This window comes from Mustelus asterias, unplaced genomic scaffold, assembly GCF_964213995.1.
Source record: "Mustelus asterias unplaced genomic scaffold, sMusAst1.hap1.1 HAP1_SCAFFOLD_100, whole genome shotgun sequence".
NCBI lineage: Eukaryota > Metazoa > Chordata > Chondrichthyes > Carcharhiniformes > Triakidae > Mustelus > Mustelus asterias.
Window position 1 is genome coordinate 45,113 of NW_027590147.1, and position 22,644 is coordinate 67,756.

General features: G+C 43.7%; 1 protein-coding gene across 1 annotated transcript in view; it reads right to left on the minus strand.

Annotated features, from left to right (window-relative positions):
• The window catches only part of LOC144484329 (T cell receptor alpha chain MC.7.G5-like), a 64,223-nt gene extending 45,089 nt beyond the window's left edge, over nucleotides 1-19,134 (minus strand). The window contains exons 1-4 of the mRNA XM_078202870.1: nucleotides 19,092-19,134; nucleotides 18,656-18,943; nucleotides 17,819-17,875; nucleotides 15,860-16,153 (exon numbers count right to left, since the gene is read on the minus strand). Of these exons, the coding sequence (XP_078058996.1) occupies nucleotides 15,860-16,153; nucleotides 17,819-17,875; nucleotides 18,656-18,943; nucleotides 19,092-19,134 (682 nt within the window). The remainder of the gene's footprint in view (nucleotides 1-15,859; nucleotides 16,154-17,818; nucleotides 17,876-18,655; nucleotides 18,944-19,091) is intronic.
• Between the last annotated feature and the right edge of the window lie 3,510 nt (nucleotides 19,135-22,644).

The window sequence follows — 22,644 nt, forward strand, 5'->3', positions numbered from 1 at the left end:
ATAATTAAAAAAAATCAGTCGCCAGTAATATTGTTGTGTACTTGTCTCGTAAGATCAACATTAAATATAAGAATGTAAAATAATTTCCTGAAAGGAAATCAATGAGAATAATTCAGTTAAGTTGATTTATCAGTGTCACAAGGCTTATATTAACACTGCAATTAAGTTACTGTAAAAATCCCCGAGTCGCCACACTCCAGCGCCTGTTCGGTTACATTGAGGGAGAGATCAGCACGGCCAGCGCACCTAATCAGCACATCTTTCGGACTGCAGGAGGAAACCAGAGCACCCAGAAGAAACTCATGTAGACATGGGAGAAACATGCAGACTCTGCACAGTGACCCAAGCCGGTAATCGAATCCGGGTCCCTGGCGCTGTGAGGCAGCAATGCTAAACATTATGTCAAAATGCCGCCAATTCAACAACTGCGAATATTGCTCTAGTTTTTCTCCAAAAAGCAACATTAAATGTGGAAGAATTAAAGTCTGTATTGCGAGGTAATCAATGCGAATCTGAAGTGTTACTCACCTGAGATGATTGCTGCTAGAATGAAAACATTTAACTCTCGTGGGTGATCCATCTGCAAATTGTATTTGCAATGGTTAGAATAGTGCAATATATCTTGACTTGCTTCTTTATAGTGAGGAGCAGAACCGAAGAGGAAGTGCAGTTATTAGGCTTCCACCGAAATAGGAACAATAAATCCAGCTTGTTTGTACACGAGGTGTTACCAAAACATAGCTAACAAGAGTGGAGTCAATGGAGAAGGCAACAATAATTGAAAAAGCTACTGAATGAATCAATTAAGAAGCTGGAATTAGGAGCACCGACTGAGACTGGGTTGTCACGGTGTCGACTGTAATGAAAGTGAGACGGAGCACATTGATACAGGCATTGACATTGAGAGATAACAGTGTGATCGAGGACAGTGAAACAGTGAGACCAAGAGGTGGGGGTGGACATTTAGTAGGCTTTCCTGCCACCTGATGGAAGAAATAAGAAATTCTCCATCAGCAATTTCCTGCTTTGCTTTGGAGGATAGTAGTTACTTCTGAAATCTTTTCAGAAGGACACTGCAGAAACAAGGCTGTGATCATTAAATAGCCACATGGTGCAGAAGGTAACTTGCAGAGAAAAGGCGAGATTCGCAAGAAGAGAGTCATACTCAAACACAAGCATACATGCACAGACACAGACAGAGTCTCCCACTTCCAGCCATCTCCCTCTGTTGGACCCTCTCTTTATTTCAAGCAAACAGACACACACACACACAGACACACTCTTTCATTTCAAGGCGCGGTGCCTCAACAAACGTCCTCTGAAAGTAAAGTTAGCTCACATCTACAGTGTTGTAGGTAAAATAATACCTCTGAGACTAGTCGTAGAGTCAACGTACAGTGGGTTATTTGCACACAATTGTGGAAGAGGTCTCCCGAACACGGTCTCAGACTTCTAACTGAATACAGGTCAAGAGCAAACATTTGTACATATATTTTCACCCCTGGTCACGTCCTCATCTTCCCACGATTATTGCTGTCTCGGCAAGTTCCGTCTTTCCCGTGTAACCGTGGCCATCCTCAAGGCTGCGAGTGTCTGTTTTGTCGCCACCTGTGCGTTGTTTATTCATCACACAAGACTATAAGTTTGCATAAACAAGGTAACTAAGATACAGGAGCGTATATAGCAATTTATATCAGTATCAATAGGATAGATGAATAGCATATAATCAATACATATGAATCTATTGTGTTACAATGACAGAAGGAATACATGTCAGCTCCACCGTGTTAAACAAAGGTACATAATAGAAAGGAACATAAAATGGAGTCTGCTTAGCTAATTCTGCTAAGCCACATTCCTGATACGCAATTAGCTGGGAACAGCAAGGACAGCTGTCTCAATTATCTGGTTTGGATACATGAAAACAAGTTCCACAGACATGAAAACACCGAGCCCTAACGTAAACATTAGCTCCACAGTATTTCTCACAACATTGCAGAGTTCGTGTCTCAATGCTTCAGTGTTACAAAGTTCATTAACCCATTCCCGTATTCACTCTCCCCTGTTGGTCAGACAACATGGTCCAAACATGGCCCCATGACCAATTCAGAACCATATGTTACCAGCGAATGGGCCTACCTCCTTTGTCAGGTGGTCTGCCCCCTCTGCCTGTACACTTGTGCCCGGCATAATCCGCGCTGTTCCTATTTTGCAACAGGTGTTCAACAATGCCATACAAACATAGCCGGTAATTACAATTACAATTAATACAATCAATCCATGCATCAGCTATGCACACCACGACCCAAACCATTGCCCCAGCCATCCCGGAGGGTTATAATTGTGATATTGGTTCCCCTCATCCTGCATTGTTTTCGCCACACGTTTAATGTGATCTGCCAAGCGAGTTATATTCTCCGAAGCATCGGGAACATACGTACAGCATTCGGAGCCAACTATAGCACATGTTCCTCCTTGGGAGGCGAGCACATAATCGAGTGCCAATCGGTTCTGTAACGCCACAGTCCGAATAGCTACGACCTCTGCTGATATTTCAGAGATGGCCGTGCTCACCTCCTCGAACCCATCTTTAGTCTCATTTGCAATTCTCTCTGGGGTCGAGGCCATCCGTATCAGTTCCTGTGCAGCCTTTTCTGTCCCATAAAGTGGGTAGGCTATCATGAAGAACCGTTCTGTCTCACTAATGGCTCGCTTAGCCCTAAGCAGGTGTATCTCGGGGTGGTCCCGTAAGTCAGTGTAATGGTGAATATGAGGCACCACATATGCCAAGTAGCATGATCCTGCCCAATTCCAGGGAAGCCATGGATAGGCATTGGTTCCACAGACAAAATAGGTACCATTATATGCAGTCATCCTGCTCACATAAGCGGAGGAGAGACTAACCGGGACGGTGGCTGTGGGGCACTGGATTGTGACCTGTACCATGGCCCAAGTGTCATTCGTGATATCAGTCTCTTGTATACAGTAGCGACGGCCAGCAGGTATCGTTCCATTTCTTGTCAGGCAGGTAGATCCCCTTTGTTGATTTTTCACAACGAAGTAGGGTGGAGATCCTGATCTGTCGTAGCTGGGTTGGTAATATTTCTTAAAGGTCGATAAAGTGCACCCTCCGCCCCCTAGCCCGAAAACAACATCACTGTTGCTGATATTAAACGTGTCCTGCATGGTGGTACCCGATGGGGTTTTAAATGTAGTTTCCTTTTCCATTCCTGGGTTCCATTCTGATTTAAAATACATTCTTTATTTCCAGAGCTGATAAAGGGATAGGGAATAAAGGAATTCCTCCCTTTCTTCCGTGCATGGGAATGTGTGAACAGACCCAGCACTTGCTCAGATTCGATTGTGATGCATACAGATAAGACATATACACAAAGGTATTCATACAATAGACAGAGTCATCATTACAGAGATGATCACTGTGCTTTACCCCTAAATCCTCATAATTCCATCTATACTTTCCCGCGATTGTTGACAGGGCCAGGGTCGTGAGAAGCAGCGTGAAAAGCATCTTATCTCTTACTAATAACCCGCGCGACCGTTATACAACTTCCCGCGAACCCGTTCAGCTTGCTTGGAGGTCAGTCGTTGTCTGTACATTCCTGCAATGGGAGTATATCACATATTTTCCCAATTAGTTTCAGCATACTCTTTCAGCAGAGTTTAATGTTTCCATATTTAAACTATTAAATCGGGGGGAGGGTGCAGGGGTAAGGGGAATTACAAAATCGAAGGTAAAGGAGAGAGTACAAGTGCAGGTTAATGTTGAGGACATTCAACGAGTTAAAGGAGTAGAGGGCTCGGGAGATGTTAGTAGCGTTTCAACCAACCGGGTCCAGATAAAGACTGGCATAAAGACACTTTGCCTGAATGCACGAAGCATTCGAAACAAAGTAAATGACTTGATGGCACAAATCCATACAAATGACTATGATCTAGTGGCCATCACAGAAACGTGGTTGCATGGTGACCGGGACTGGGAGCTGAATATCCACGGGTATCAGACATTTAGGAAGGATAGAGAGGTAGAAAAAGGAGGTGGGGTAGCTCTTTAATAAAGGATAATACCAGGACGGTAGTGAGAGACGACATAGGCTCTAAGGAGCAAAACGTGGAATCGTTGTGGGTGGAGATAAGGAAGAGTAGAGGGGAAAAGACACTGGTAGGCGTGGTCTATTGGCCCCCAAATAATAACTTAGAGGTGGGAAGGGCTACAAACAAGCAAATAATGGATGCGTGCAAAAACGGAATGGCAATAATCATGGGGGATTTGAACCTGCATATTGATTGGTCGACTCAAATTGGACATGGAGTGCTTGAGGAAGAGTTCTTAGAATGCTGTCGGGATAGTTTCATTGAACAGCATGTTACAGAACCTACGAGAGAGCGAGTTATCTTAGGCATGGTACTGTGTAATGAGACAGGTAGAATTAAGGATCTTCTGGCGAGGGATCCTCTTGGGTTGAGTGATCATAATATGGTTGAATTTCTGATACAGATGGAGGGTGAGAAAGTAGGGTCCCAAACCAGTGTCCTCTGCTTGAACAGAGGGGAGTACGATAAGATGAGGGCGGAATTGGCTAATGTAGACTGGGCGAGCAGACTGGTAGGTAGGACAGCTGAGGAACAGTGGAGGATTTTTAAGGAGATTTTTTTAAGTACTCAGCAAAAATATATTCCGGTGATAAAGAAGGACTGTAAGAAAAGGGATAACTAGACATGGATAACGAAGGAAATAAAGGAGAGTATTAAAATGAAAACAAATTAGTGGATTGGGAAAACTTTAAAAAAACAACAAAGAACGACGAAGAAAGCGATGAAGAAAGGAAAGATAGATTATGAAACTAAACTAGCTCAAAATATAAAAAATGACAGTAAAAGTTTTTACAAATATATAAAAAGGAATAGAGTGGCTAGAGTGAATGTTGGAACCTTGGAGGACGAGAGAGGGGATTTAATAATGGAAAACGAGGAAACGGCTGAGACTTTAAATAAGTTCTTTGTGTCGGTCTTCACGGTGTAAGACACAAATAGTTTACCGAATATGAGAGATCGAGAGGGAGATGAGGTCCTTAATGGTGGGAGTTGAGGTCCTTAATACGATTACTGCTACTAAAGAGGTAGTGCTTGGTAGACTAATGGGACTGAAGGTAGACAAGTCCCCAGGCCCGGATGGAATGCATCCCAGGGTACTCAAAGAAATGGCTGAGGTAATAGCAGATGCGTTAGTAGTTATTTATCAAAATTCGCTGGACTCTGGGGTAGTGCCGGCTGATCGGAAAACAGCTACTGTTATGCCGCCGTTTAAAAAAAGGAAGTAGACAAAAGGCGGGTAACTACAAGCCGGTTAGCTCGACGTCCGTAGTTGGGAAGATGCTGGAGTCCATCATTAAAGAGGAAATAGCAGAGCACCTGGATAAGAATGGTTCAATCAAGCAGACGCAGCATGGATTCATGAAGGGAAAGTCGTGTTTGACGAATTTACTGGATTTTTATGTAGATGTGACTCGTGCGGTTGACAGAGGGGAACCAGTGGATGTGGTGTTTTTTGATTTCCAGAAGGCATTCGATAAGGTGCCTCACAAAAGGTTGCTGCAGAAGATTGGGGTACACGGAGTTGGGGGTAATGTGTTGGCTTGGATTGGGGATTGGCTATCTAACAGGAAGCAGAGAGTTGGAATAAATGGGTGCTTTTCTGGTTGGCAGTTGGTGACGAGTGGCGTGCCGCAGGGATCGGTGCTGGGGCCTCAATTGTTTACCATTTACATAGATGATCTGGAGGAGGGGACTGAGTGTAGGGTATCAAAGTTTGCTGATGACACGAAGATGAATGGGAAAGCGGTAAGTCTGCAGAGAGAGTTGGATAGGCTGAGCGAGTGGGCGAGGATCTGGCAGATGGAATATAACGTCAGCAAATGTGAGGTTATCCACTTTGGAAGAAATAATAGTAAATTGGAATATTATTTAAATGGAGAAAAATTACATCATGCTACTGTGCAGAGGGACCTGGGGGTCCTTGTGCACGAATCGCAAAAACTCAGTCTGCAGGTGCAGCAGGTGATCAAGAAGGCGAATGGAATGTTGGCCTTTATCGCGAGGGGGATAGAATATAAAAGCAGGGAGGTCTTGCTGCCACTATACAAGGCACTGGTGAGGCCGCAACTGGCGTAATGTGTGCAGTTTTGGTCCCCTTATTTGGGAAAGGATAGATTGGCCTTGGAGGGAGTGCAGAAAAGGTTCACCAGGTTGATACCGGAGATGAGGGGTGTAGCTTATGAGGAGAGATTGAACAGATTGGGTCTGTACTCGTTGGAGTTTAGAAGGCTGAGGGGTGATCTTATAGAGACCTATAAGATAATGAAGGGGCTGGATAGGGTAGAGGTAGAGACATTCTTTCCACTTGGAAGGGAATCCAGAACGAGAGGGCACAGCCTCAAAATAAGTGGGGGTCGGTTCCGAACAGAGTTGAGGGGGAACTTCTTCTCTCAGAGGATAGTGAATCTCTGGAATTCTCTGCCCACTGAAGTGGTGGAGGCTACCTCGTTGAATAAGTTTAAATCACGGGTAGATAGATTTCTGATCGATAAGGGAATTAAGGGATATGGGGAGCAGGCGGGTAAGTGAAACTGATTCGCTTCAGATCAGCCATGATCTTGTTGAATGGGGGGGCAGGCTCGAGGGGCTAGATGGCCTACTCCTGCTCCTATTTCTTATGTTCTTATATACCTTTCCCTCTTATGTCTATGAGGCACAGGTGACTCCACTAATTATAACTTCATATCGCCCATTCCGTTTTGGTGCAAACCCTGGTTTGTCAGGTAGTGTTTTCACTAGGACGTCGCACTGTTGGGACGTCAGGGAGCATTTCAAGATCTCTCTCTGCGTCTCTTATTTCCTGATTATCTTTTACCAATTTGCACATTCCTTTTAGTTGGGTGCTTAGTTCCAAATCATATCTCCTGATTTTATCTTTGAGCGGACCTACATCAGTCCCACCTGTTACGATGTTTTCTGGTAATTGCATCACCCGTCCTGTCATTAGTTCATAAGGGGTTAATCCGGTTATCCCGTTTGTGGTTAGTATGGTGGGCAATACATTTGTCCACATTTTTCCCAATGTCTGTATGGCTTTAGCTCGTGCATTATACATTTAATTACATGTCCCCCTTCCATAGAAAGCTCAGTTTGAATCAAATTACACTTTGCACTGGCTGCAGCTGGACATCCATTCATTTGTATATAATCCTATCAAAAGACATCGCTTTCTCCATTAAAATCACATGCCATACAGCTCTGAGTTTTATGTGATGTATTCTTACATTAGATTTATTTTGATAATTTGGTTGCGCATAAGCATTATAGTACTTCACAAAGTACCACTAAAACACAAACATTTAGCTTGGAATAAATCGCCTTTTCTCCTACAGAATTATGTTTTATCAATACACAATATATACCATAAAACTGGTTAAGGCCTTTCAGGATTTGATTTTATTCTCGGGTCTACATGGCAGTGCTTATACTGTATAATAATCGAGCGGCAGTTATATCATGCCACTTTACATATCATAACTGTGATATCCAAACCCTTTTAATTTATGTCTTGTCTATTTTTAAACTGAGTTCCAGGTTAAAATCCCTGCATTTTTAGAAAAATAACAGGCACAATACATATAACAATAACAATAGTTAATTGATTAGAAATGTTTTGGTTTGATTTTTAACTGGCTAGTCTTTAAGCTCTGCAGTGTTTTTATATTTGGGAAACCTTGAATAATAGATGGCACATGAAATTCTAAAGGCAGTTTATAATTTTAACCAGTTGCAGAATACTAAACTATCAGACGTTCGTAAATCACTTTATTCTGTGGATCTTAATACTGTATTCTTACTGGGCAATTTGTATTGGTATTGGTCTCCAGAAGTTAGTACTGTAGTCAGGTTTTCCTCTGGATGGGCTAGCCAGAACTATCGTCAATGTCAGGTGATGTAATTTGTTGCATGTTAACGAAACAACATCATACAAGCCTTGCATTTCATATTGGTCCAAATGTTATTTAGAACTAACTGGCAACTCATGTTCCAACAGATCATGGTGTTCAATGGTTGGCAACAAATGCAGATTAAACATATTCAATGACAACATCTTTATCTGCATTGACAACTGAGGTTTTAATCAATTAATCTCCCGCTGGAACTTGGAGTAATCAGAACTACGATTCATTTCACGAACTTGATATACTTTAAACTGACGCATAGACAATATATTCACCTCATTCTTTTGTTCCTGCTTTTCTACTTCTCCACAAATTTACTTATTTTCTTCTCTCAACTAACTCTTTTATAATTTCAACTTCAAGTCAAAGGAGAGAGCACATGGTCCTTCCAAGGTTTAACTCCTTCCTTAACATTAAAACATTAAAGCAAACAACAACAAAACATCCACTTTGTTAAATATGGATACACATGGAAGCTTCCAACATTCATTCAAACTTAACATCTTAAACTGCGATGAAAGTAAAACACTTGACAATACAGAACGTTGATTAACATTCGCTTTTATTCTTCTGTCTTCCAAACTGTAATTAAATTCAAAACAGAAGTAAATTCAAGAAATCTTATCACTTTAATCTCTCACAGTTTTAACACTTCCCCGAAAATAATTTATTAAACTCGCACACAGAGAAGCAATTCACTTTGATCTGCTATACACTATTCCATCACATGAGGCTCTCGATTGCACAATTACATCCTCTCTGTCTCACTCTGTACCATACAGAATCGTACAGCTTGTTTCCTTTTGACCCTTTACTCCCCTCTTTGTTCGATCATGCTTCAAGCGAACCAAGTTTACCTGATTTGAGTCCCTTCTGTCTTTGCAGTGGCACTGGCGCGTTATTATAATCGGGGCAATGACGGCTACCTTAGATTTCTGGTAATTATCTACACTGGGTCGATTCCACCAATCCCCCTCCTGTTCATCTGTATCGGTAGTTTGCAACAACATTGGCAAGCCAGATACTTCCGGGTTTTTATCTTTCCTTTGCAGTCTTTCCTGTTCTGCTCTATCTCTTTTGTCCTTCTCATTCTTCTCACATTCCCATTTCAACATTTCCCAAGTCTTAGGGTTTCCCTCATTATCACATACATTGATCCCTCTTCTGCGTGCATTCTTCCCCCCTCTTAACTGTTTTGTTGTGGTAATTCTGCTCCAGTAAGTGGGAGCATTCCCTCTGAGTCTCTGTTTTAAACTGGGTGAAGGGTTTATAATTTGCTTTTCGCTGCGCATCTGTTCCCCTTCGGGGTATTGGCACTAAGTTGTGTTCTAGCACTTCCTACTCCTCAGGAGGAGCGGTTGGTCCCTGTTGTATGGACTCATTAGGAGGTAGAGGAGCACTTTCCCCTCTCCATTGCTTGTCTTCTAATACGTGGTTTTGTTTCTCTTGTTCCCTTCTTCTGGATTCTAACTCTCTAATCTTTTCTTTATCTTGCTCAATTAGTCCAGCTAACTGATGTATTAAGAATACTCCTATCCTCTTTGTCTTGTTTCTCTTTAGTAGGCAGGGGTGTTTTGTCCGTTAATTCCTTTCACATAGATCATTTTATTCGTTATGGGTAAGGGTAGGTCAGTGATAGATTTGGAGGCTCCCCTACCAGTGCAGACACGTAGATTCTACCTTCCTTCCTACCCTAACTTGCGGGGGCCCCTTATTGCCCCTCTGCATCACCCCCCCCCCAACTTATTGCAAAACTGGCCGGCAGGGTCCTTCCTTCTACCTCCCTTTGGAACCCCACAGACTCTGGCAAAGTGACCCGGTTTCCCACAATTATAGCACGCATCCTTTGGTTTAGCTCCTCCACTGTTTGCACTAACATTTTCCTCTTTTATTTCTGGGTATGGTTTCTCATCTGGTCCGTCTCTAATTCCAGATGCCCATTCCACTAATTCATCATAAGTCTGGGTATTGAGAACTCCCATTTTAAGGATTTTTTGGTGAGCTGGCGACAGCCCATCTTTAAATGCTTGTAAAAAGGCTCTCTCTGTTCGGGCAGTTTTGGGCATCCCCGAACATTCATGGTATACTCGAAAGAGTCGCTCCCCAAATTCGGAGGCTCCTTCACCCCTTTAATGTTTAATATGGGTAATTCTGGACCAATTGGTTGGTGCGTTACCCGCTCCGTAACTCAGTCTCCACTTATCCTGTGGGCAAGCGGCCCGTATCAACTGGTGTATATCCTGCAAATGTAAATGGAGCCTTCCCAGAGATGCCAAAACATGTTGTCTTTCTCCTGGGGTGAAGGGTTTGTATCGGGCAGTGGGACTCTGTAATGTCCCGCCCCGAGTTATGGGCCGAGATCATGGACCTCTTCCTCATCGGGGTCTCCCACTGGTGCCGTGGGTTCTACGACCGGCCCATAGGGAGGCAAGGATCCCCAGCCGGGGTCCTCTAAACATTAGTTTCTATTTTCTAATTCTCTTTTCGCTTTGTCATCAGCCCATTTCTTACCCAAGACTGCGACCTATTCAATTATTCCGTCTTTCTGTCTTTCTTTTCCTTTTTCAACCATTTTCGTTGTTGGTCTAGTCGGTGGTCTAAATCCCACCCCCTTTGTTCATCTGTTTAATGACTTTGTCCCTCTTAGCCATATATTCGTTTATCAGGGACCCCGGGGCCCCCCATTGTCCTTGTCCCGCCATAACATCGATAAGTTTATACTAACCACCTGGAGTCTTCTATTCTCCTTTCACACTCTCCCCCTCCTAGGTTGCTCTTATCCGAGTTCGGTGATACCTGTCAGGGGTGATCAGATCCCTCCGTACCACCACTTATACTATACTTTTATTAAGCCGGCTTTCACATGAAGGCTTTTCCTTCAACTCCGGCGATCACTCAGACAGTTTCTTTCTCACTCACGTCTGAACGTCACACCTCAGGCAACCTTTTTCTAGACCCTAACACCCATTTCAAATCCTGCTCTCAGCGTGGGAGATTTCACCTCTTAACATTCAATCTAAGGCTGGGTGTTAGAGTCAATTGCCTCCTTGTCCATATGTGATCAGTTCAGCCATCTTTCATTAGTTCAGACAATCTCTCATCACAGATGATCACCCACTGTACTTTGACCCACTGTATTAAGTTCGGTAATCTATTCCGGTGTCCCGGTCGTGGCCATTCGACCGGACCCGTAATCAGATCCCGGGTTTCGGCACCAATTGTTGTAGGTAAAATAATATCTCTGAGACTAGTTTTAGAGTCAAAGTACAGTGGTTTATTTGCAGAGCTGTGGAAGAGGTCCTCCCTAACACGGTCTCAGACTTCTTACTGAATTCAGGTCAAGAGCAAACATTTGTACATATATTTTCGCCCCTGGTCACGTCCTCATCTTCCCACGATTATTGCTGTCTCGGCAAGTTCCGTCTTTTCCGTGTAAATGTGGCCATCCTCAAAGCTGCGAATATCTGTTTTGTCGCCACCTGTGCGTTGTTTATCCATCACACAACATTATAAGTTTGCATCAACAGGTTAACTAAGATACAGGTGCCTACGTAGCACTTTATATCAGTATAAATAGTGTAGATGAACAGCATATATAATGAATATATATGAATCTATTGTTATACAATGACAGAAGGCATACATGTCAGCTCCACCGTGTTAAACAAAGGTACATAATAGAAAGGAACATAAAATGGAGTCTGCTTAGCTAATTCTGCTCAGCCACATTCCTGATACGCTATTAGCTGGGAACAGCAAGGACAGCTGTCTCTCTTATCTGGTTTGGATACATGAAAACAAATTCCACAGACATGAAAACACTGAGCCCTAACGTAAACATAAGCTCTACAGTGTTTATCACAAAATCACAGAGCTCGTGTCTCAATGTTTAAGTGTTACAAGTTCATTAACCCATTCCCGTCTTCATACAGGATCCCCATTGTCCACTTTATTTGTTGCATCTTCGAAGAATTCCATGCAAATTAGTCAAAATTATTTGCCCTTCGTAAAACAATGCTGACTTTAATGAATTGCCTTGTGGCATTCTAAATGTCCCGTTACTACAATCTTAATAACGGATTCTAACAATTCTCCAAAGACAGATGTCAAACTAGTTGGTGTCTAGTTTGACACCTTCTGCCTCCCTCTCTTTTTGAATATGGGCATTATATTATCATTTATTCCAAACCACTGGAACATTTCAAGCATCCAAGACATTTTGGATTATTATAACCAATGTACCCACTATCCCCACTACCGGTTCCTTTAAGACAATAAGATATTAGCCATCTGGCTCTGGGAACTTGACTACCTTCAATCTCAATTGTTCGATCAACATTTTTTCCCTATTGATCATAATTGTTCGAAATCCCTTCCTTTCTATTACCTCTGCATTATCTGTTACTATTGTGATGGTACTCGTGTTGTCCAGCGTGAAAACTGAGGCAAAATATCGATGAAGCGTTTCCACCTTTTCTGTTCTCCCCACTGTTAACTCCCCAGTGGAATACTCCAAGTGTCCAGCAATCACCTTAGCTCCACTCCTCACTTTTAGATCCTTACAGATGCCTTTGCTACACGTTTTCTTTAACGCCGTGCGAGTTTTCTTTCACAATTTAACATTGATCTTTTTCTTACTTTTTAGTAACCATTTGTTGATCTTTAAAAGTTTCTCAATCTTCCAGTCTGCCACTTGCCCTTGCAATATGGTATGCATTAGATATTCTCTTTATGCTGTCTTTAACTTCCATGCTTAGCCATGGATGTTTCTTCCCCTCTTACAATCTTTCTTCGTCTCACCAATGTATTTTAGCTGGGAGGAATTGTTTGCCTCCTTCAGCATTTGCCACTGATCATCAACTGTCTTACCTTTCAGTCTGCTTGCCCAGTCCACTCGGGCCAATTCTGTCCTTATGCCTACGTAATTCCCTGTGCTTAACACGAGAAGTCTAGTGTGGGACTTGAGTTTCTCGTCCTCAAACTGAATTTGGAATTATATCATGCTAAGATCACTCTTCCCTCGAGGATGCTTAACTATGAGATCATCAATTAATCCCTGCTCATTACACAATACCAAATCCAGAACAGTCTGCTCCCTATAATAATAGCAAAGTACTGCAAATGCAGGAATCTGAAAGAAAAACAGAAAATGCTGAAAACTCTCAGCAGGTCTGATAGCATATGTAGAGAGAGAATCGAGCCAACATTTAGAGTCAGGATGACCCTTCCTCAGAGCTGAAGACAAGGAAATCTAGACAAGATTTGTACTGGGAGGATGGGTTTGTTTTCTGGTGGTGGTGGTGGTGGTGGGGGGGGGGGGTTGGGGGGGGGGGGGTGGGGGGGGGGGTGGGCGGTATGTAGTTGAAACGAATGGCATAGAGAGAACAACAAAGTGAATGTAAATGTGATGATAAAGGCTGAGAATGGTGCTGAGAGTGTGGAGAGGCAACCAGGGTGGTGTGTTCAAACGATAAGCGACAGAAATGTCTGGGTCTTGCATGCAGATTGACCATAGGTATTCTGCAAAGCGTTCAACCAGTCTGCATTTGACTCTCCAATGTAGATGAGATCGCATCGGGAGCAGCGAATGCCATAGACCAGATTAAAGGAAGTGCACATGAAGCGTTGCTTCACCTGAAAAGAATGTTTTGGGCACTGGGATGCCGAGGAGGTAGCAGTGAAGGGGCAGGTGCAGCACCTTCTACGATTGCCATTGGCGATAGGCGAGTTGTTAGGTGTGATGAAGAAGTGGACACGGGTGTCATGGAGGCAGCGGTGCCTGTGGAGTACTGACAGGGAGAGTGAAGGGAAGATAGCTTGAATGGTGGCGTCATGCTGGAGTTGGCAAACATGGCAGCTGATAATTCTTTTAATGAGGACGTTGATGAGCTGAAAAGCGAAGGCAAAGGGGACAATATCCTGGTCTTGGGAGGGAGGAGAGAGGCTGAGAGCAGTAGCCCTGGAGATGAGTCGGACATGGCTAAGAGCCCTGTCCACCACAGTGGGTGGAAATCCACGATTGGAATGCTCCCTAATTGGTTCCACAACATATTGTTGCAGCAAACAATCCCTAATGCATTCAGTGAACTCTCCCTCGGGGCTTGCCTTGCCAATTTGTTAAATCCAATGTATATGCATATTAAAATAATCCATAATTATTGCAACACCTTTCTCACAAGCCCCCAAAATTTCCTTATTTCTCCTGTGCCCAACTACAGACCGACTGTTTGGGGACATATACATTATTCCACCATCTCATTTTCCTTTCTGTCTATCCGTCTGAAGTATTGAGCGCCCTTGGATCTTCAATTCCAAAATCTGGTTTTCATTGCAACCACGCCTCAGGAATCGCTACTAAGTCATGTCCATTTGTCTCTCATTGTGCTGTTAACTCATTAATTTTATTCAGAATGTTTCACGCATTCAAAGATACAAAGCCCTGAAGTTTGTTCTGTTTTCAAATTTCCCCATTCTTGCACGATTTTGGTGCAATATGATGTTCAAATGTTCTGTGCCTTCATGTTCGCTCACCTGCAGTCCAACCTTCTCCTTCATCTTCGATTTTTAAAAAAATTTCATGCAACAGGTCCTGGTCTCCCCCCTGCCCATTATTCAGTTAAATGCCATATCTGCAGCCCTACCTATGTGATTTGCCAAGACGCTGGTTCCAGCATGATTCAGGATGAGTCGGTACCAGTGTAACAGTTTCCTCCTGCGGTACTGGAGTGTTAATGCTCTCGAGTCATGGAGCTTTACAGCGTTGAAAAAAGGCCCTTCGGCCCATCTTGTCCATGCCATCCAGGTTTTACCACTAAGCTAGTCCCAATTGCCCGCATTTGGCCCATATCCCTCTATACGCATCTTACCCATGGAAGTGTCTAAATGCTTTTTAAAAGTAAAAATTGTCCCCGCCTCCACTACTACCTCTGGCTGATCTTTCCAGACACTCACCAGCCTCTGAGTGAGAAAAATGCACTCTGGACCATTTTGCAGTTTGAAAAACAACCCTTTCCAACCACCCCCTGTCTTCTCTCATCAAGCCAATTTTGCATCCAATTGGCTACTTCGCCGTGGATCCCGTGAGATTGAACCTTATGCAGCAATGCACCATGTGGTACCATAGAAATCATAGAAACCCTACAGTGCAGAAAGAGGCCATTCGGCCCCTCGAGTCCGCACCGAACACAATCCCACCCAGGCCCTATCCCCATATCCCCACATATTTACCCGCTAATCTACGCATCCCGGGACACTAAGGGGCAATTTAGCATGGCCAATTAACCTAACCCGCACATCTTTGGACTGTGGGAGGAAACCGGAGCACCCGGAGGAAACCCACGCAGACACAGGAAGAATGTGCAAACTCCACACAGACAGTGACCCGAGCCGGGAATCGAACCCAGGCCCTGGAGCTGTGAAGCAGCAGTGCTAACCACTGTGCTACCGTGCCGCCCCATGTTAAAGTCCATGTAGACAACATCCACTGCATTGTCCTCATCTACCATCTTGGTTACTCCTTCAAAAAATTCAATCAATTTCGTGAGATATGATTTTCCACTCACAAAGCCATGGTAACTGTCCCTTATTAGTCCGTGCTCTCTAAATGCCTGTAGATCCTGTCTCTCAGAATACCTTCTAACAATTTACTCACTGCAGACCTCACCATTTTAAGGTTTTTGTACAGCTCTCTCTGTGTTCTGTATCACTATGTCTGTGATTTTCACCATGTTCATTTTTTTGTACAGCTCTTTCTGTGTTCTGTATCACTGTGTCTGTAATACGCACCATGTCCAGGTTTTTGTACAGCTCTCTCCATGTTCTGTATCACTGTGCTGTGCTCCGACTCAGTGCACAGTAATACACAGCGGAATCGCTCAGTTCCAGTTTGGAGATCTTTAACCAGCTGATTTTCTCGGCAGAATCGATAGAAGCAGAAATTCTCCCCCCGGCAGCATTTTCTTTATTCTCCTCTCCTGAAGTGTGTGTCTGAAGCAGGTATTTCAGAGCCTGCCCTGCGGACTGACTGTACCAGTGTACTGTGTACTGACAGAACCCTGAATATTCACAGCTTAAAGCAACCGTGTCACCAGCAGCAGAGGTTTGGAGAGGCGGATTTTTCGACACCAGGGAACTAGAATCTGGAGGATAAAAAAAGAAACAGCGTTTTCTTCTGTGTTTCAGTCATTGTTTACCAGGGGAATGTGTCAATTGCGGGAGTAGCTCAGTTTTATTCGGTGTTATTATCACTTTAAATCTGATGGAACTGTATTCACTGTTATTATTATTGTAAACCAGTGGAAAATGAGGTTTTCTTTACACAACAAGATCCAACGGTCTGGAATGCAATGTCAGAATGATGGTGGGAGCTGAATCAACAGTGACAAACACACGGGAATAGTCAAGCGCCGGAACAGGAATAAAACAGGGTTATGGGGAAAATTCATGACTGAGGGGAAGAACTGGATTTCACTTATAAAGGGCTGCATCTACTCGAGGGTCACCCTTTCGCTCTCCAGGATTCAATGATGTATGTTACATTTCACTTTCTATTTCCCTTCCTAAGAGACAGACACGAGGGAACATTTTATTATCAGTGAGGCAATCCGTTCCAAGTGACTAACCCAGCTGCGCTACGTCGAAGCGCACAGCAAGATCCAACAGGGAATGACTGTGATTCATCAGCTCCAATGGGGATGGAATGATGTTGAACATCGGTGCTCAAATGTCATAGAAATCATAGAAACCCTACAGTGCAGAAGGAGGCCATTCGGCCCATCGAGTCTGCACCGACCACAATCCCACCCAGGCCCTACCCCCACATATTTTACCCACTAATCCCTCTAATCTACACATCCCAGGACTCTAAGGGGCAATTTTTTAACCTGGCCAATCAACCTAACCCGCACATCTTTGGACTGTGGGAGGAAACCGGAGCACCCGGAGGAAACCCACACAGACACGAGGAGAATGTGCAAACTCCACACAGACAGTGACCCGAGCCGGGAATCGAACCCGGGACCCTGGAGCTGTGAAGCAGCAGTGCTAACCACTGTGCTACCGTGCCGCCCTTTCCTTTATATCTGTTTAACACTTCCCGGGAATCTCTGTTTATTCATCTATTTGGTTTTCTTCTGCTATCTAACTATCAGGAACATCTTTTCTCCTTTTCTCTTTACTTGGAAATATTTACAGTCAGTTTTATTTTGTTTCAACATTTATTTTGCGCTGTTTGGGTTCGTTGCAATCGTGGAAAGTTCTCCCAAAGTCTCTCAGTTGTCAGTTGGGTTTATTCTGTTCAGTTCCTGCAGTGGTTTTACAGTTACTCACTGGGAACTGCCTCTTCTGGCTCTCTGACAATTTCAATTCTTTTTTTGCTCTTTAACTGATTCTCTTCTGCTCTCTCTGGGCGGAATTTTCTCTAAGTTTTACATTGTATAGAAACTGCAGAAGAGGAACAGGCAATTCGGCCTAACTCACTGATGTCTGCCTAGATACACCCGTCATGATGTGGAGATGCCGGCGTTGGACTGGGGTAAACACAGTAAGAAGTTTAACAACACCAGGTTAAAGTCCAACAGGTTTATTTGGTAGCAAAAGCCACACAAGCTTTCGGAGCTGCAAGCCCCTTCTTCAGATGAGTGACTCCCAAATCACGTCCTGCCCCCAAATCAAAATCTGTAACGGATCTGTAAACAGATCCTTATCCGTATCAATTGGACTGAAACGATACAGATCACGATAATAAAATGACGGTGAGCGTTACACGATACATTTTGTAACACGGCGGGGTTGGAGTAACTTACCGGCTGTGACAGTCACCACCGTCCCTGATCCATCGGCTTCATACCAGGTCGTACACACTGATACCGATCTCAGACTCCCCGTACAAGAACTACCGACTGCTCAACTTGACGGGAAATCATCACAGTCATTTGGAAGTTCCCATTATTCGGGGGATTTAAATCAATAAATATTATTCAATGTTTTGAAGTCTCTGTCAGTTCAAACTGTTCTTTTTGAGGCCCCGCGTTCTCAGTAAATATCTCCAGGTAGGAGATAGTCGCTTCATATTAACTGAGAAAAATATCAAAGAAAGATGTGAGTCACGGAAAGTGCAATGTAATTAATCCAGATTGCAGCGCTAATAACATCAACCCATAATTCTCTCTCTGGGCCCTGCGAATGTATAAGGTAATTGTGCACAGGTATTTGCTCAGCTCCTTTTCACTGTGACTGTCCCAACCACTACACAGTGTTATAATTCAGCATCAAAACCCCATATACTGTGTGAGATGTAGGGACATTAATTAAACAGCGGGGACTGCGGTTCCCAGTTCCAGCTGAGAGACGATGATCCCATCTTTTGTTTGGGTTTGTAACTGGGATCAGTCATTTCCATTCTTCATTCATCACCGCTGATCCCGGAAAGATATCAGCTTCCGCACACACTTCATGTTTATAACACTCAGAATGTTAACGGTAATAATCAAATCCTCATTATAAACTTGACTGTGGGATTGACGGTGTGCGATGGAACTGTGCGGGTGTCAGAGAAGATTAACTCCGCTTTTTCATTTGTTTATGTGAAAATCTTCAGTGAGAGTTTTAGTATGGCGGGAAGCCGAGACACATCACTGTGCCGTCTCCTTTGTAATGAGCTTTACAGTAATAGGTGGCGGCGTCTTCAACTCTCACATCCCGAATTTCCAACGAAAATGTCTTTTCTGCTTTATTCACCGACTCAACAAATCTCCCTCCGCCGGAGATCCGCTCCCGCTCTGTCCCAGCCTGTGTTTGCCTGAAGAATTCCGCCCTCTCCAAAGCACGAGCGTAGAATCCACCATAGAAAACACAGGTGATGGTGAGGGACTGACATTCCTTTCTGGTCACCGCTGCCGGGCTCTGTACCACTGACTGACTGAAAGATCCTGGAAATTAAACACAGAGAGTTTAAAGGCCCATCAGAGCTGAACCACACAACGGGGCTAAAACTCCAGACAATGTCTGTAATTGGGATGGACTGGGGCAGCTTTATATTCAATCCACACAATGTAGTTTAGTGTGATCAGTACTCACTGGGTAAATAGACACACAAGCTGAAAACAAGAAGAATGCCCATCGCTCTGCTGCCCGGAGCTGATGGTTTATATGACGGGGAGCTGGAGACTGCAGAGCTGGACTCCTCTGGGACACTGGATCTCAGAGCTGAACTGAAAGACATCAGGCCCGAACGTCGTCAATTTAGCCCACGCCCATTGTTTAAAATAAATCTCGAGAATCTAAAGGTGGCGGAAAGCTATGAACATTCAGTCGAGGTTCCATAGTTATCGCTGCCTCGGAGCTCCCGACCCCAGAATCTCGTCCCGCGACCCCTCTGGCTGTTGCCACCCAGAGTTTGGGAATGTCCCTCTTTGTCAAAAGCAAGTAAGATTCTTATTCTTTTATTTTTTTTCAGTGTCCAAGTGCAGAGATGGCAGTTAGGGCCGTGATATGTTTCTCCTGCTCGATGTGGGAGATCAGGGAACTTCCTAGTGTCCCTGGCGGCTATGTTTGCGCGTTGTGTGACCAGGGGCAGCTCCTCACAACCCGCATGGTTCGGTTGGAGCAGAAGCTGGAAACACTGTCACGGGATCTAGGTTGAGGTTGTTAAATGGATACAAAATTGGCTTGATGACAGAAGACAGAGGGTGGTTGTAGAGGGTTGTCTTTCAAACTAGAGGCCTATGGCCAGCGGTGTGCCTCCGGGAATGAGTGCTGGATCCACTGATATTTGTCATTTATATTAATGATTTGGATGAGAATTTAGGAGGCGTGGTTAGTAAGTTTGCAGATGACACCAAGATTGGTGGCATAGTGGACAGTGAAGAAGGTTATCAAGGATTGCAATGGGATCTTAATCAATTGGGCCAGTGGGCTGGTGAATGGAAGATGGAGTTTTATTTAGATGAATGCGAAGTGATCCATTTTCGTCGATCGAACCAGAACAGGACTTACTCATTTAATGGGAGGGTGTTATGGAGAGTTATAGAACAAAAAGATCTAAGGGTACAGGTTCATAGCTCCTTGAAAGTGGAGTCTCAGGTGGACGAGTGGTGAAGAAGGCATGCTTGGTTTCATCGGTCAGAACATTGAATACAGGAGTTGGGACGTCTTGTTGAAGTTCTACAAGACATTGGTAAGGCCACATTTGGAAAACTGTTTACAGTTCTTGTCAACCTAGTATAGAAAGGATATTATTAAACTAGAAAGAGTGCAGAAAAGATTTACTAGGATGCTACCAGGACTTGATGGTTTGAGATTAGGGTGCTGGGGAGTAGGTACAGAGGAGATGTTCGGGGTAAGTTTTTCACTCAGAGGGTGGTGGGTGCGTGGAATCGGCTGCCGGTAGTGGTGGTGGAGGCGGATTCTATAGGTTCTTTTAAGATACCTTTGGATAAGTTCATGGAAGTTCGTAAGATAGAGGGTTATAGGTAAGCCTAGTAGGTAGGGACATGTTTGGCGCAACTTGTGGGCCGAAGGACCTGTTTGTGCTGTAGCTTTTCTATCATCCATTTTTATTTTAAATGTTCACACACACACAATCCGAGACCAACTCACATACCCAAACATACACACACGCACATTCAGACAAACACACAAGTTCTGAAACAAGCAGACACAAGCAAACTCGCAAACACATACACACACACAGCCAAATGCACCTCTGAAAAACACACACGCACACACACACACACACACACACACAAACAGTCACGAGCACACACACACACACACACAGACAAACAAACAGTCACGAGCACGCACACACAGGATCTCAGAAAAACCGATACAGGCAAACTCGCACGCATAGGCACATACATGGACATACACGCTCAGACACACAGACACACACATACTTTCTCTCTCTTTCTGACACACAGACAGGCTGTCAGACAAGCACACACACACATACAGCCAATCACACAGACACAAACACACACACGCATTCAGACAAGTCCAGGCAAACACACACACAAACACACAGTCAGGCAAATACAGGCACACATTTCGCAGACGAACAGACACAGGAAATCTTGCAAACACACAGACACACAGTCTCAGAAAAACACAGGCATACACATGCACTCACAGACAAACACACAGTCATAAGCACACACTCAGACAAACACACACAAGCAAACTCGTGAACATAGACATATAGAGAGAAAAACTCAGACAAACACACAAAGAAAACATATGCTCTCAGACATGCATGCACACACACACACACACACACACACACACGCTGACAAACATACAGAAACAGACCCACACACAGATGTCCTATCAAACGAACACGCATATGCATACAAATTCACTCTGATGCAAGCACACAGATATGCACAAACTCTCAGACAAAACAAACACATTTAGACACAAGTCTCAGTCAACCACTCAGACATACATACAATCACAGAAAAACACACACGCACAAACACACACACAAACACTCAGGCAAACACAGTCACGCACACAGCAACACATGCACACAGTCAAACATGGGCACAACACATGATCTCAGTCAAACAACATAGGCAAACTCGCAAACTCACAGACACACACTTTCAGCATAACACACACACATATATACACACATGACCAGACAAGCAAACATACACAGGCACACATCCACACACACACAGCCTCAGGCAAAACAGTCACACGATTGCAGACAAATAGACACAAGCAAAGTCGCACACATGGACACATACACATAAACACTCAGACAACAAACACAGACACACACCCTCAGATAAACACAGAGACAAACCAAAAAAATCAAGATGGCGTCGGACCGTGGCTACTTGTTGCAAGCTGTGCCCATCATCTCTCTAATGCTATCTTTTACTCTTGGTCTATGCTTTTAAAACGATATTCTAACTCTTTTGAACTCTATAACAATGTTTTAATGAAATTGATCTTTCTCTACATCCTAGCTATGACTGTATCATTACATTCTGCACTCGCTCCTTTCCTTCTCCATGTACGTGTAATGCTGTGTTTGTAAAACCTACCTCTCCACTCACCTAATGAAGGAGCAGCGCTCCGAAAGCTCGTGATTCCAAATAAACATGTTCGACTTGAACCTGGCGTTGTGAGACTTCTTATTGTTCTCTATGAAATGTATGCTTTCTCTGTATAGCGCGCAAGAAACAATACTTTTCTTTGTATACTAATACATGTGACAGTAATAAATAAAATAAAACCAAAAACATATACTTTCAGAAGAACGCACACGCACACACACACACACACAGACACACACACACACACACACAGACACACACACACACACACACACACACACACTATTACGGGCAGTCTCACAAACGCAGAGAGAGACAGAGACCATAAAGTGTTGATGTCAATTTCACTTTAATCAACCTGCTGGGCACAACAGCAATAACGGAAGCAAACTTAAAACCGGTGTGTGGGTTTTATTGTGAAATGAGATCATGTGTAAATGTATCACCATAGCCCAGGTTGGGGTGTAATTGATAATGTATCTGCTGTCTGTACCCCTGAACAAATGTCAAATTGGAGAGATTATCAAATTTGAATTATAATGTTATGATGTGAAGTATGTGGG